Consider the following 13,675-nt stretch of genomic DNA (forward strand, 5'->3'; position numbering starts at 1 on the left):
TTTGCTATGGATATCACAAGCATTCATTCAAGTGTATTTCAGAAAATGAACTGAATAAGTGAAGTAGTAGCAATACAGACACATCTGGGGTAAAATACTTTACTTTCACAATATAATGAGCATGTCCCTCCATTATCAGAGCTTAGACAACCCAAAGTTCAAGCATGAAAGGAGTAAAAAGAAGTAAAACTACAACTATAATACTTACAACTGAATACAAATATTACGAGATTAGATACATACAACAGCTGTAGTTTGCCGCTCCTCAAAGATGCTAAGCTCATATCATTCAATAGTCTGCCTTACTGGGTACAAGCTGATATGCTTTAGCCAATTTCCCTTCACCAGAGTCCATTGGTTTCCAAGACCAAGCTGTACCATTGTTCCTCAGCTCAGTCCTCAACCTCAGCACCAGCATGACCAAAGCCACAAACAACCCAGCAAAGATGAAACCACACAGCAGGGAGCGAGCGAATTCCCCGATCCCCTTACTCACCCCATACTCCATGTCTAGCGCAATTGGGAAGTTCCCATCCATACCGCCACTCGTCTTGTTCATCCTCATAATCTCCAGCGCATTAAGGATACCGCTTACTTCATCAGATCGGCTCTGCTTCAAGCCACCAATGGCCAATTTCAGCATCCCCTCACCCTCCACGTCAACAATAAAGTCAATGTAATAAGGATAGGCCAAGAATCCGGTGCTGCTAGAGAGATCGAAATCCTTGACTGCAAGATTGCCATTGATGTAGATATTGAAGTAGAGCTCATACAACGCCTTGCTAACAATGTCACAGAAGTGCATACGCACGAGGTACCGGCTGCCAGCAGGCACGGGGAAACCCCAAGTCACATTGGCCCCTGGCTTCACTGATCTCGCAGAGCTGTAGACATTGTCAGGAGCCACCTCCCGGGTCATCTGCCTGCTGCCCTTGGGATAAGCGATCCGGCCACTGAACGACCATACCTTGTAGTTGGCCGAGTCCGTGCCAACGAGGAAGTCCGCATCGTTAACCCATGTCCGCCACAGCGTGTCATTGAACGGTGTGACCTTACGACCGGCGATGGTGATCCTGTAGAGAGTCTCAAACACCTGGGATGAAAGCCCGTCGATCTGAGCGGCGCCGCCGGATGTGACGAGGGTGCCAATGTCGCCAACGATCTCCTCGGGTGCAGAGAGGAGCTCGATGGCGTTGATGAAGGCGGTGGAGCCCGAGTCAGGGACGAAGGTGAGGACGACGACGTCGGAATCCACGGGGAGGATGAACTCCTTGACGACGGGGGACGAGGCGGTGAAGTTGTGGAGGAGGAGCAAACCCCCGGCGCCCACGTGGAAGCGGGAGGCGGAGAGGGCGGGGCCGAAGGGGTAGAAGTGGAGGCGGAGGATGTGGTGCCCGCGGCGGCGGACGGCGAGGTCGTAGGACGCGCGGCAGGAGAAGACCCGCGCGGAGGCGTGGAGAGGGGAAGGCGGCGGCGTGGAGCCCGGGGGCGCGGCGGAGGAGAGGGTCGGGGCGGGGGAGCGGAGGCGGGTGGAGGCGCAGCCGGAGTCCGGGACGAAGCGGCGGCCGTCGGGGAGGACGGCCGGGGCCTCCGCGCCGCACGCGAGGAGGTGGTTGTCCGCCGGGGCGTACCGCGCGGCGGCGACGGCGGTGGCGGAGCAGAGGACGCCGAGGAGGAGGACGGCGAGGCGGCAAGCGGTTGGTGGGGAAGCCATGGCGGTGGGGAACGGGGAGGTGGTGGATTTGGGTGGCGATTTGTTGTGTCGTAGGAGGGGGGAAATGGAGTTTGATTAATTAATTCAGCGCGTCGAGCTGGGGGAGACGAGACGACTCGGGTGGCGTGGCGGGGCCCGACGCGTCGTGGCGGTGCAGGTGGTTTTTGCCTCTCTCTTTTTTGAGAAAACGGTGGTTTTTGCCTTTTGGTTTGGTCTGGTCTTCGACACTCGACGCGCTAGTTCTTGGGCCCTAGGATTTTCTCATGGGTGTCCAGGTTTGTGAATTGTGATGGGTCAGATGGGAAGATCTATGTTTGTACACGGTCAGCCCAAACAGCTCATTTCCATCTTTATACTCGATCTCGCTTTTGTACACTAAAAAAATTATCTACTTTTCTTTTTCTTTTTAGACGAAAACAGGGGGCAAGCTCACTTTTTTTTTGCGAAACACTGCTCGCATTGCTTTTCAGTGTTAACTTTTTCTTTTGTGGAATGTGGCATTGGCCACTATTGGCCCTAGCATGTACCTATATCATAAACTTAGGTTGAGTTACTTCGGAAATAATTTCATCCTCACTCGGTTCTTGAATATATGTGGTTTAGAACGGATGTAGTAACATGCTTTTTGTGTTTTGCGAGCTCAAAAAGAAAGTAGTTCCTCTATAGTAACTGGAGAGGGACTACCCTCATAGGTCCCATGCCCGCTGGACCAGCACGTAAGTGGAAGAGTTCCCTGCAGTTACCGCAGAGAAGACTCGCCCGCTCAAAACAAGCACCGGAAAATGCCCCGTGCCATCGGATTTTTTTTTTTGAAAAGATCATCGGAAAAATAAAGACCATCGGATATTAATTAGCCAAGAGCACAGCGAGCCAAGACGATTCTCAAGTCTGAAGATATTATTGCTCTGATTAGTCCATCGTGCTTGTCATGATCACACGAAGTTTCTTTTTTCCCAACCCTGAACCGTGTTCTTATTTCCCCCCTCTTTTTCCCCGGTCTCCACGGCACCATTAATCCGGTTGAGAGAGTGACAATTGTTTATGAGCCAGCTGTGTAGTATGTCCCCCTTTAGCTAGTCTTACGACCCAGCTGACCAATGTTCAGCTCAATAAACGATATCTAAATGAGGCCCTGTTTAGTTCCCAAAAAATTTCATACAGTACTCGTTACATCGAATTTTTGGACACATGCATGGAGTATTAAATACAGTTAAAAAAATATCTAGTTACACAATCTAACTGATTAGCAACAGATGAATCTTTTAAGTCTAATTAATCCATGATTAGATATTATTTGTCAAGTAACAACGAAATGTGCTACAGTACCAAAACCCAAACATTTTCGCGAACTAAACACAACCTGAATGAACCTGGCAAGTGGCAATGGCCCTGTTTGTTTCAATCTAGAGATCCTAGATCACGCAATCCGAAAAAAGAATTTTGCATATATGGAGTGCTAAATGAAGTCTATTTGCAAAACCTTTTTAGGGATGGGTATAACTTTTTCGCGATGAATCTAATGACGGTAATTAACCGATGATTGACTACAGTGATGCTACAGTAACTTGATGCTACAGTAACTGCCCTCTAATCACGCGATCAAAGGTCTCATTAGATTCTTCAGGGTTCCTAGGGCGGGGTTCTGGAGTTGGTTTTGTAAACTGGCTTTGTTTAACATCGTAATTAGCAGTCGAAATTTTCTAGTACACTCTAATAGAACAAATCAAACAGGGCCAATGCATAACAGGGAACCGTCGGCGAATACTAGAATCCGGCGAGCATCAGGCTGACGTTGAGCACACGTTGACAGGCACTGAGCGACATTTCCCCACTGAGAATTGTTCAGGCCAAACTTCTTTGGCTCGGTATTGCAGTTGGCCCTACCATACTAGTATCTGGTTGTGCCGCTGCGGTTGCGTGTGGTGTGTGTGACCGCTTCCACTTGAGAGCTGAGGAGAAGAAAATGGCCGCAAAGTTTTGTTTGTTCCTATGCGAACGGTCTTACAGACCGACGATCATCTAATAAATTATACAAAATAAATTATATAAACAGCTCAATCAATCAATGACTAGTCAATTTGTTTTGGCCGCATGCATGCATTACAAATTACAATTAGTACAACGAGCATATTTAGATGATATGATGATATACAACCTTGTAAAATATTTTGTCCAAACTTGACTTCCTTTGTGGGATATGAAAATATCAAATTTCAAGTCAGAAAGCTGTCCAGATGATTTGTTAGAAATTTGTTATTTTCATATCTCACTAACGAAGTCGAGTTTGGAGATATTTTACAATGTTGTGTATCATCATATCATCTATATGAGTGATTTTTTTGGTGAATTTAAACGATTTTTTTGCCATGGTTTACACGGGTTTTCATGAAGATTGCCCTTTAATTTTGTACAGATTAGCGAATTCTGCAGCAGCTTAATTAGCTTCTGAATTTCTTGCATTGGCTGTGTCCTATACTATCTGAAGTCTGAATGTGACTCGGATTGCACGACCGGCGGCACAGGATCATCAGTCATCAAATCATCGCCCCTCGCCGCTGCTCAGCTGGGAGAACACCTTGCTGTTGACGCCGCCCACGTCGGTGACGCTGACGGCCGTCTCGTCGGTGTCGCCGGTGGTGAGGAAGCTGGTCGACGACGACGGCACCCAGCGCGGCACCACGACGTCGTCGGGGAACTGCGCGCCGACGGCGCCGCTGTCCTCGAAGGCGTCCCGGCGCACGTGCGTCTCCTGCAGCTGCAGGCAGTACTCGAGGTTCCAGAGCACGTCGCCCATGGACGGCCGCTCCTGCCCGTAGTCCGCCAGGCACCTCACCGCCGTCTCCGCGAACTTGCGCAGCGAGTTGTCGTTCACCTGGGCGAGGACGATGCGCGGGTCGGCGGCCTTGGCCAGCTGCCCCCGCCGGTGGCACGCCACGGCCCACTCCGCCAGGTTGATCTGGTCGCGGTCCGGCGCCTGCTGGTCGATCACCGGGCGCGCGCACAGCACCTCGAGCAGCACCACCCCGAAGGAGTAGACGTCGGAGCGGTCCGTGAGCTGCTGCGTCCTGAAGTACTCCGGGTCCAGGTACCCGAAGCTGCCCTTCACCGCCGTGCTCACGTGCGTCTCCCCGAAGGACGGGCCCACGCGGGAGAGCCCGAAGTCGGCCACCTTGGCGATGAAGCCGTCGCCGAGGAGGATGTTGGTGGACTTGACGTCGCGGTGGATGATGTTGTCGGAGTAGCCCGTGTGCAGGTAGTGCAGGCCCCTCGCCGCGCCGATGCAGATCTCCAGCCGCTGCTTCCACGACAGCGCCGGCGGCGGCGAGGAGGAGTCGGAGTCGCCGGAGCCGGACCCCCCGTAGTACAGGTGGCTCCGCAGCGTGCCCATCTCCATGTACTCGTACACCAGGATCATCTCCGCCTGCTCGTTGCAGTAGCCGATCAGGGACACCAGGTGGCGGTGCCGGATGCGGGACAGCACCACGATCTCCGTCTGGAACTCGGGGAGGCCCTGCTTGGAGGCGCGCGTCGCGCGCTTCACCGCCACGCGGGTGCCGTCGCGGAGCACGCCGCGGTACACGTTGCCGAACCCGCCCACGCCGATCAGGTTGCGCTCGTGGAAGTTGTCCGTGGCCGCCTTGAGCTCCTCCAGCGGGATGTGGAGCTGCTGCGTGCCCACCCTCTGCTGCACCGCGCCCGTCGTACCCTCGCCGACAGACCGGCTCGACGGCTCCACGGGCCACCCGCCCGAGGAGCTGTCCTGTGTGTACGGCGACCAGGGCAGGGTGCTGGTGGCCTCCTTCTCCACCTCCGGCGCATGGGCATGGCTTCTCCTCCGCCGCCGCAGCACCATCAAGCACAGCGCGGCGCACGCGAGGACAGATGCGCCCAGCAGGGCCGAGAGGGTGATGATCAAGACCGTCTTCTTACTGCTGGCACCACGCGACCCTGTCTTCAACAAGCTCGAGTCCGAAGGTCTCAGCCGCATGATCTCCACCCCATTCAGAAAGCCACCTTCGTCGGCGCTGCTCTTGACCGACTTGCCGATGCTGACGGTGAGGTTCCCGCCGGTAATCGGCGCCGTGGCCGCGTAGTCTAGGTAGAAGGCACGGTTCGCCAGCGTCGCAATTGTTTTCGTCGGCATCAGGTCCGGGGTACCCATGTCTGGCCCGATGAAGACGTTGAACATGATGCCCACTCCGACGACGCTGCTCACCAGCTCGTAGTCGCAGAAGTGGAGACGGACGAGGTAGCCGGACCCCGGTTCCGCCGGGAAGCTCCACGTCACGTTGAAAAGCGGCGGCTGCAGCCATAGCCTCCCCGCCGACGCGTTCGTCGCGCGCTGCGTCTTGTAGATGATGTCCGGCGCCACCTCGCGGGTGTAGGGGGCGTCGTACACGATTGGGGTGTTGGTCGTGTTCACCATCGAGATCCCCGAGGGGCCGAAGAGGAAGGGGTCGTCGGGGAGCCAAGTCCGCCAGAGCGTGCCGTTCTCCTTGCTCACCAGGGGGCCGCCCACGTTGAGGCGGTACACCGTCTCCAGCGCCTGCTGCTGCCACTGGGCCATGTCGGCGTGCACCGCCGCGCCCACCGGCGTCACCGAGCTGTTCCACAGCAGCTCCGGTGGAGCCGGGAACATCTCGACAGCGTTGACGAACGCTGCCGAGCCGGTGTCCGGCGTGAACGTGATGCGGAAGTCGCCGGAGCCGCCTGCCGGGATGAAGAACTCCTTGACGACGCGGGCGCTCGGCGGCGAGAAGGAGGACAGTAGGGTGTACGCGTCCCGAACGGAGACCGAGAAGCTCGCGGAGTCGATGCTGACGCCGGATTGCAAGGCGGCGAAAGGGAAGAAGTGGAGGCGGAGGACGAGGAACACGGCGGCCTGCCCGGCGGAGTCGTCGGGGATGTGGAGCTTGTAGGAGAAGGCCGAACTTGAGGCGCGCGCGGCGGCATAGAGCGGAGAGGCGGCGCTGTTGGCGTTGGCGTTCGTCAGCGCCTGGGCGCGCGAGGAGGTCAGGAACGGGTCGTCCTTGGTGAAGGTGCGGGCAGGGCTGTCCCGCGGGAAGGAGACGCTCGAGTCCGCGCCGCAGGCGAGGAAGAAGGTGAAGGCCGGGGAGAAGGCGGCGAGGGCGGTGTACGGGAGGAAGGTGACCAGGAGGAGGATGACGAGGACAGCCATGGACGGAGGTGGTGGCCTGCAGGGCCTGGTAGTGGAGGCTGCGGGGGTGGCGGGAGATCGACGAAGGGGATAAGCAAGCAAGTGCGGCGAGGACGACCGAGCTGAGTGGTGTGTGGAGTCGGGCACGGGGAAGGTGGACTTGGAATTTGGATGGTGGGACTGGGACGTGGGAAATGGACGTACAGCACGGTGGAAACAGCGCGTGCTGGTCGAGTGTCGAATGGAGTGGACCGACGGAGAGCTAGCAGGAGACTTGGCTGGTTGCGTGTTGGGGGGTCAGCAATCCAAATTCCTTTGTGCGTCCACTGGTCACCCATGTGTTCCGTTCGGCTCAAAAGGCGGCTTGTATAGTCTTGTTTTCTTCTTCTTTGGAGAGAGAGAAGAGGATGGTCTCCATGATTGCTTGTATGTGACAAGACATGATTGCTTAACTGAGATTTGTACGGGTGTCTTTGTGTGTGTGTGTGCGCGCAGCAAAGTGAACAGGAGCTTGACGGACGCCCAAGATAACATCAAGCATCTGCGTAGGTATTCATACTCATGTACATCAATAAATTTTGTGTGTGTTGCAGCTTCCAAACAACAAAATCCGTACAGCACCAAGATAGAAAACTTGAAAATTTCCTGAATAATGACTCCATTTGGTTGGAGACAGTCCATGCAAGTCATTGTGCATTCAGTTTAGTCACTAGTCTAACCTTGGTTAGACTCCACATTCCATTTTTGCGTGGTTGGTGTGCCAAGTTTTCAATATTTGGCCACTCCCCCCACCAGGCAGTTCGTTCAATTTCCCTTCCCAGAGTAGCGAACTTTACGGCAACCCAACCTCGTACAGTCGTACTACTGTACTAGTAGCCCTTAATAGGCCTAAATCTGCAAAGGCCCAAATTAAATCTTGTTTGTGACAAAACGGACAAGCAGGTCTCGGCCTGGTTGGCCCCACACGATCGATGCGGAAATTTTAGCAAGAACGTTGTCACATTGCTGTCCGTCTATGGAAGAAACCAATATGGGCTAGAAAGGCCCATAATTTCACCTTACGTACCTCTTTTTTTTGAACGAAACACCTTATACATACCTCTAATTCTAAAGTTGACATCTACGTTACGTACACTTGATGATCATCAGTAAAAGTGACAGCCACGTTGCTGGCCGAACGCACCGAGCAAGCGATCAGTCCCTCTACAGATAAAACCCCGCCTCAACGAGTCGCTGCTGCTCCCTCCTCATGCCCTGATCCCAAAAGGTTTCGGTTCCGCGCCATGGTCCCTGGATCTCAAACCGGCCATTCCTTCCTTGCGCCACTAGCTACTTGCTCTCGCCGTCCATTCTGGCTCCTACTTCCCCTGCGCAAACTGCGGACGCGGAGAATACGAGCTCCATCAGGAGTTCAATGCTACAAGCACTTCTCTAGTTTTGAAAAAGAAATTGATGAAAAGAGAGAAGAGACCTCGACGATCGATCTGGCTGCCTGCCTCCAATTCGATCTAATTAAACCCTGGCGAACTCGCCCTCTCTGCAGACACCGACGTCGATGGTCATCCTCCGGTCCTTCCCCTTGGTCGGCGACGACACCACCCTGCAGCAGTTCCTCCTCGGAGCCTGCCATCAGCAAGTTTATTCAGAATTCAGATCGATGGATCGCTTTAATTTCCGAACTAAGCGAAGAATCGAAGCCACAACTGCATGCGAACTCCGTTAGTTACCCGTTTCCAGAGCCCCGGGTCGAGCTTCTTGAGCACGACGACGCGGTCCAGCAGCGCGGCGGGGTCCGGGATGCGCCAGCGGCAGGGCGTGGGCGGCACGCGGTGGCGCTCGTACTCGGTGACGGTGGTGTTGCTGCGGCGGCGGTCGAGGCGCGCCTGGCGCATGTAGTAGACCTGCGGGCGCTGGCACGGCTGGCGCGCCACGGGGCGCGTGTTGAAGGCGTAGGCCGTGTAGTCGGCGCGGCGGTACCAGTTGAGGAAGGTCCGCATGGGCGTCTCCATCTCCCGCGGCGACAGCACCCCGCGCACCACCACCACCGCGAACCCCCACGCCACCGACACCGTCCACTCGTTAGCGGCGTCGTAGCACACGGCCTGCTGCGCCACGGCTGCCGGGTCCAGAGCCACGGGGCCCTCGAACAGCCGCCGCAGCGCCCGCGTCCGCGACCGCACCGTCGGGAACACCGGCTGCAGGAAGTCGAGGTGGTGCAGCGTCACCAGCGGCGTCACCGGGTGCGCGCCAAGGAGCCCCAGCACGTCGCCCCACAGGTCGCACTGGTGGAACCCGAGGTGGCGCGTCAGGGGCACCCCCAGCTCCGACATGCACGCGTGCACGCGGTCGTCGCTGCCGTACAGCGCGGGGTACCGCTGGATGCACCCGTCCTGCATGCGCGCCAGCTGCTCCGCCGCCGCGCGGCTGATGGCGAACCCGCCGCCGCCGAACGCCATGCCGTACGAGAAGATGAGGTTCTGGATGTGGCTCTCCGACGGGTTCCCCACGTAGTAGGGCTGCCTGTGGTCCAGCCGCGACAGCACCTCCGCCAGGTTGTCCGGGAAGAAGACCGTGTCGTCGTCGCCCATCACGAACCACCGGGCGCCGGGGAGCCCCAGCCGGAAGCTCTCCGACACGATGCGCGTGATGCGCAGCGCCGACCGGCTGCCGGCGCCGTGCGTGTAGGGGAACCCGGACGTGTTGGCGCTAATCTTGATGCCGGGAAGCCCCCCCGTGGCCGTGGAGGAGGAGGCGTTCCGGCTGCTGGAGTCGTAGTCCGCCACCGGCTTGTCCAGCCACACGAAGCCGCGCATCTCCCCCGGCCGCCACCACACCCTGATGTACTCCCGCCGGCTCGCCCACAGCGACGACGACGCGCCGATGCCGAACACAATGTGGCGCAGCCCGGTGGGCTCGGCGTCGTCCGAGTCCGAGGCCTTGCTTCTGGGCGGCGGAAGCGCCGCAGACTGCGGCGGCGTGCCATCATCGTCATTCTGCCGCCTGCTATTCGTCGGCCTCTTGCCATCCGCAGCAGCCGCGGCCGCGAGACGAGCCACGACGGTGCTGTCGTCCGGCGGGCACGGGTGGGAGTAGTACAACGGGGAGACGGCGAGCGCGACGACGTAGAGCACCAGCACCGGCAGGAGGATGTAGAGGAGGAGGATGTAGAGGAAGAGGGAGGAGGCCTTGGGCTTGGGCGCCTGCTGCTGCTTGCCGGCGGCGGGCTGCATATTGACAAGCAGGGCGCCTCCTCCGCCTCCTCCTTTCATGCCAGAGCAAGGGCGCCTGCGGGCGATGATGGGTGATGGCCAGGATCATCAGTGGCAAAAGGATCGGAGGAGCAGCGATAGCTAGATCGCCAATCATGGCATGGTATGCAGTACGGTTTAATATAGCGCGCATGCAGTTTTGGCAGTCTTGTGGCCAAGCAGAAGGAAGAAGCAGGTCGGAGGACAGGTGTTGCGCGGCGACGGCAGCCGCCGTAGATCCCCAATTCTGGCCCTTACCATGCATGCAAGCATAACCTACCTGAATTTCTTCTAGTCTACTATAAATAGCCTGCCTGGTCAATGGCCAAATCGCCTTTGTAGGAGGAAAAAGCTATCCATTGTTCCTTCTTCACTCTCCATGCCCTGCTTTAATTTATTCAAGTCAACCTCGCTATATATCAGGGTCAGGTTCGAGATGCATATCTAGTACCAATCTATATATATATATATATATATATATATATATATATATATATATATATCGACCTTTGGGTTAATTTACTACTAAATTTTGCTGAATGCTGATGGTCGGGTCGCCCTGCTGTTTATTACTACTGCAGACTGCAGCAAGGCTTCTTCAACAAGGTGATTTGCACTACTTCCAGTACAAGCTGATTTGCACTACTTCCAGTACAAGATCAATTACCACGGCCTTCTCAATTGTCACCATCACGTTGTGTTTGTTGATTAACCTGCCCTGCCTCTTGTTGGAGTTAATGTGCGAACAACTTCAAATTGGGACCGGGTTGAACCAGAGCAAACTCTTCAAAGATCCAGGAATACTTGTTAGAGTTGCCATTATAAATCCCACAAAAGTTTGGGCCCTGTTTGGCTGGGATGAAAAAGGCTGGGCTGATAAGCCCAGCCGTTCGGCTCCCCAACACCAGCCAAACGGCTGGGAATAAGCCCAGCATCTATCGCCACCCCCCTTGCACAGCCTTCCCTCGGCGCCGCCCCTCCCCCGCCGCAGTCCCCACCCGCGGACTGTCGCCGCGCCTCCCCTCGCCGACCTCCACGCCCCTCCACCCACCGCAGCCTCCCCTCGCCGACCTCCACGCCCCTCCAACCACCGCAGCCTCCCCTCGCCGACCGCGCGTCGCCTCCCGCCGTCCGCCGCGCCTCCCCTCCCCAACAGCCGCTGCACCTCCCCGACGTCAGGAACCCTCGACGCCGTGCCTCCCCTCCCCGACCCCACCGCACCGGCGCTCCCCTCGCCTGCGAGCCGAGGTGCGACGGCGGCGCCTGCGAGCCGAGGTGCGACGGCGGCGGCCGCGTCGTCTCCCTCCCTCCATCCATCCATCCACTGCAGGTGAGTCCCGACGCCGCAGCTCTCCCCTTGCTGTGATTGCAGCTTCGATCTATGGGTACAACTTCAGATGTAGAAAAAAAATTGGTGTAAATGAGGGATAATCAGGTGTTCTTAGACTAGCTGTGCAACAGATGGCATTGCGGGATCTAGTATTTGGTTGAACACATAAGCAATTCGTTTCCTTTATTACTGATTAATAAGGAACCAGATATCAAATAAGTGGAAAAAGGGATCAAATTGTTAAGTTTCATGGGGAAATAATCATCTGACGTACACAAGCACCGTGTTCAACATTGTTGCATTGCCGAGTAGTATCAGCTAGAGTGCTATAGATGGCACTCACATACCGGTTGAGGTGAATCAAGAAGCCAGAGTGGACTTCATTAATAGGGATGGAGAAGTTTCGATAAATGTTTGCGCCATAGTGGACATGCATGGCAGATTCACCTATGTGGGAGCCGGGAAGACGGATGCATGTCATGACATGGCGGTTCTACAAGATTGTCAGGCGGATCAAAGGTTTCCCGCATCCACCACCAGGTTTGTGCTTATTTTTGAAACTTATGATGCAGCAATTGCCGCCCCAGTTTGTTGCAACAATTGTTTTGGTACTAAGGTTGGAAATTGTTACATTGTTGTAGGACGGTACTACATGGCGGACTCGGGATACATGGAGCAACAAGGATACATGACTCCTTTCCGGGATACTAGGTATCATAAGACACATTTTAGGGGCATTGATGTTCGCACATTAGATCGTCAGGAGAAAATAAACTACATTCACTCGAAGCTACGCAATGTCATTGAGCGGAGGTTTGGGCATCTGAAAGAGTGGTGGCATATCTTGGAAGGGGTTCTATTTTTCAGGAGGGAAAAGCAAGCATGGGTTATCATATCCTGTTTTGCAATGGCCAATTATTTGTGGCTGCGTAAGTATGGAGATGGTTCGACATACGATCCATCAGATTGGGTGGCGATGAATACTGCAACGAATATCTCAGTTCTGAGGGAGTTGGTATCTATTGCTGTGTGGCCTTCATCATGAGTATTAATTCGTTTCTAGTTTGCAAGTTTGAAACCATTTGTAATGTAATGAACTACTATTACATTAAGTGATGGGGATAACTGATGCGGGTCATGGACATGGATACATTCCCTCGAAGCTACGCAATATCATTGAAGTGGCTGCTATTTTCTAGCTTTCATGTGATGTATTGGCGCCAAAATTTGATTTTGAAGGGAGGTGTTAATGGGGGATTTCAATTTAAAAGGAGCTTTGGCGAGCCGAATGTTGCAGCTAGCTGCCTCCAGCAGTCCGGACGATTTTCCAGCCAGCCAGCCATTTTTCCAGCATGCCCAGCGGCTCCCAGCACGCCCAGCCAGCAGTCCAGTATGTACTCTGCGCCCAGCCCGCAGCCCAGCCCAGCCAGCACTTTTAAGTGCAACCGAACAGGGCCTTGATCAATATGTTTCCTACAATAGTCAAGGCGCTAGAAATTATGAAAATAATTAAAAGGAATGAAAAAAGATGACCAAACATCAAATATTTTAAAGTACTTTGGATCTTTTGACTTTAACATATATTTGCATCTCATGTTGACAATATTAGGAATCACAAACAGCTTGTCTTTAGCATTGCAAGGGAAGGATGCTATTAAATGTGTGAAAGCAAGTAGATGCCACTAGGATGAGCTTTGAAGAGAAAAATAGGGAAAAAATATTAGATGATGTGCATGAGTTTTGTGACAAGAATGATATTTGCAAATTGGAAATGGAAGATAATTACATTGATTCCAAGAAGCGGAGACATAAATATGAAATGACAAAAAGGCATTACTATCAAGTAGGTTGTTTTACTAATGTTATTGATTTCCTACTTCAAGAGCGCGATAGCCGTTTCAATGAAACAATATCTGGACCGTTTCTTTGCTCGGCTGCTTTTAGTCCAAGAGACTCATTTCAGGGTTTTAATATACAAAAAATGATGAGCTTAGCAAATCTTTATCGGCATGATTTTGATTATGGGGATTTGAGGGACCTTAGCCATGAGCTTGGTCTCTACGTATCTGACGTGAGAGATGACGTGATAGGTTCAATTACAAACTATTGCTGAGCTTTCTAAAAAATGGTAGATACTAAAAAACATGATCGTTATCCAATCATCAGTACAATACATGTTATCCTCTCGTTCCGGTATGAATGGTAGCTACTTGCTCTTCCACTGG

General features: G+C 54.2%; 3 protein-coding genes and 1 long non-coding RNA gene across 4 annotated transcripts; 1 reads left to right on the forward strand and 3 right to left on the reverse strand.

Moving 5' to 3' along the window:
• Positions 1 to 32: 32 nt before the first annotated feature.
• On the reverse strand, positions 33 to 1,786 carry LOC120647495 (probable receptor-like protein kinase At5g24010). Its single transcript, XM_039924306.1, has one exon. It carries the CDS (start codon positions 1,712 to 1,714, stop codon positions 290 to 292), a length of 1,425 nt encoding a protein of 474 aa, XP_039780240.1. The 5' UTR covers positions 1,715 to 1,786; the 3' UTR covers positions 33 to 289.
• A 1,986-nt stretch (positions 1,787 to 3,772) lies between these two features.
• LOC120647496 (probable receptor-like protein kinase At5g24010) lies at positions 3,773 to 7,173 on the reverse strand. The gene has a single exon (XM_039924307.1). It carries the CDS (start codon positions 6,891 to 6,893, stop codon positions 4,254 to 4,256), a length of 2,640 nt encoding a protein of 879 aa, XP_039780241.1. The 5' UTR covers positions 6,894 to 7,173; the 3' UTR covers positions 3,773 to 4,253.
• A 723-nt stretch (positions 7,174 to 7,896) lies between these two features.
• On the reverse strand, positions 7,897 to 10,204 carry LOC120648915. Its single transcript, XM_039925543.1, has 3 exons — positions 8,600 to 10,204; positions 8,344 to 8,495; positions 7,897 to 8,248 (listed from the first exon to the last, which is right to left on the reverse strand). Exons 1-2 carry the CDS (start codon positions 10,139 to 10,141, stop codon positions 8,385 to 8,387), a joined length of 1,653 nt encoding a protein of 550 aa, XP_039781477.1. The 5' UTR covers positions 10,142 to 10,204; the 3' UTR covers positions 7,897 to 8,248; positions 8,344 to 8,384.
• Positions 10,205 to 11,364: 1,160 nt separating this feature from the next.
• LOC120647499 lies at positions 11,365 to 12,653 on the forward strand. The gene is made up of 2 exons (XR_005664823.1): positions 11,365 to 11,990; positions 12,092 to 12,653. It is a non-coding gene; the product is annotated as an uncharacterized LOC120647499 (long non-coding RNA).
• The last annotated feature ends 1,022 nt before the right edge of the window (positions 12,654 to 13,675 follow it).

This window comes from Panicum virgatum, chromosome 9K, assembly GCF_016808335.1.
Source record: "Panicum virgatum strain AP13 chromosome 9K, P.virgatum_v5, whole genome shotgun sequence".
Classification (NCBI taxonomy): Eukaryota; Viridiplantae; Streptophyta; class Magnoliopsida; order Poales; family Poaceae; genus Panicum; species Panicum virgatum.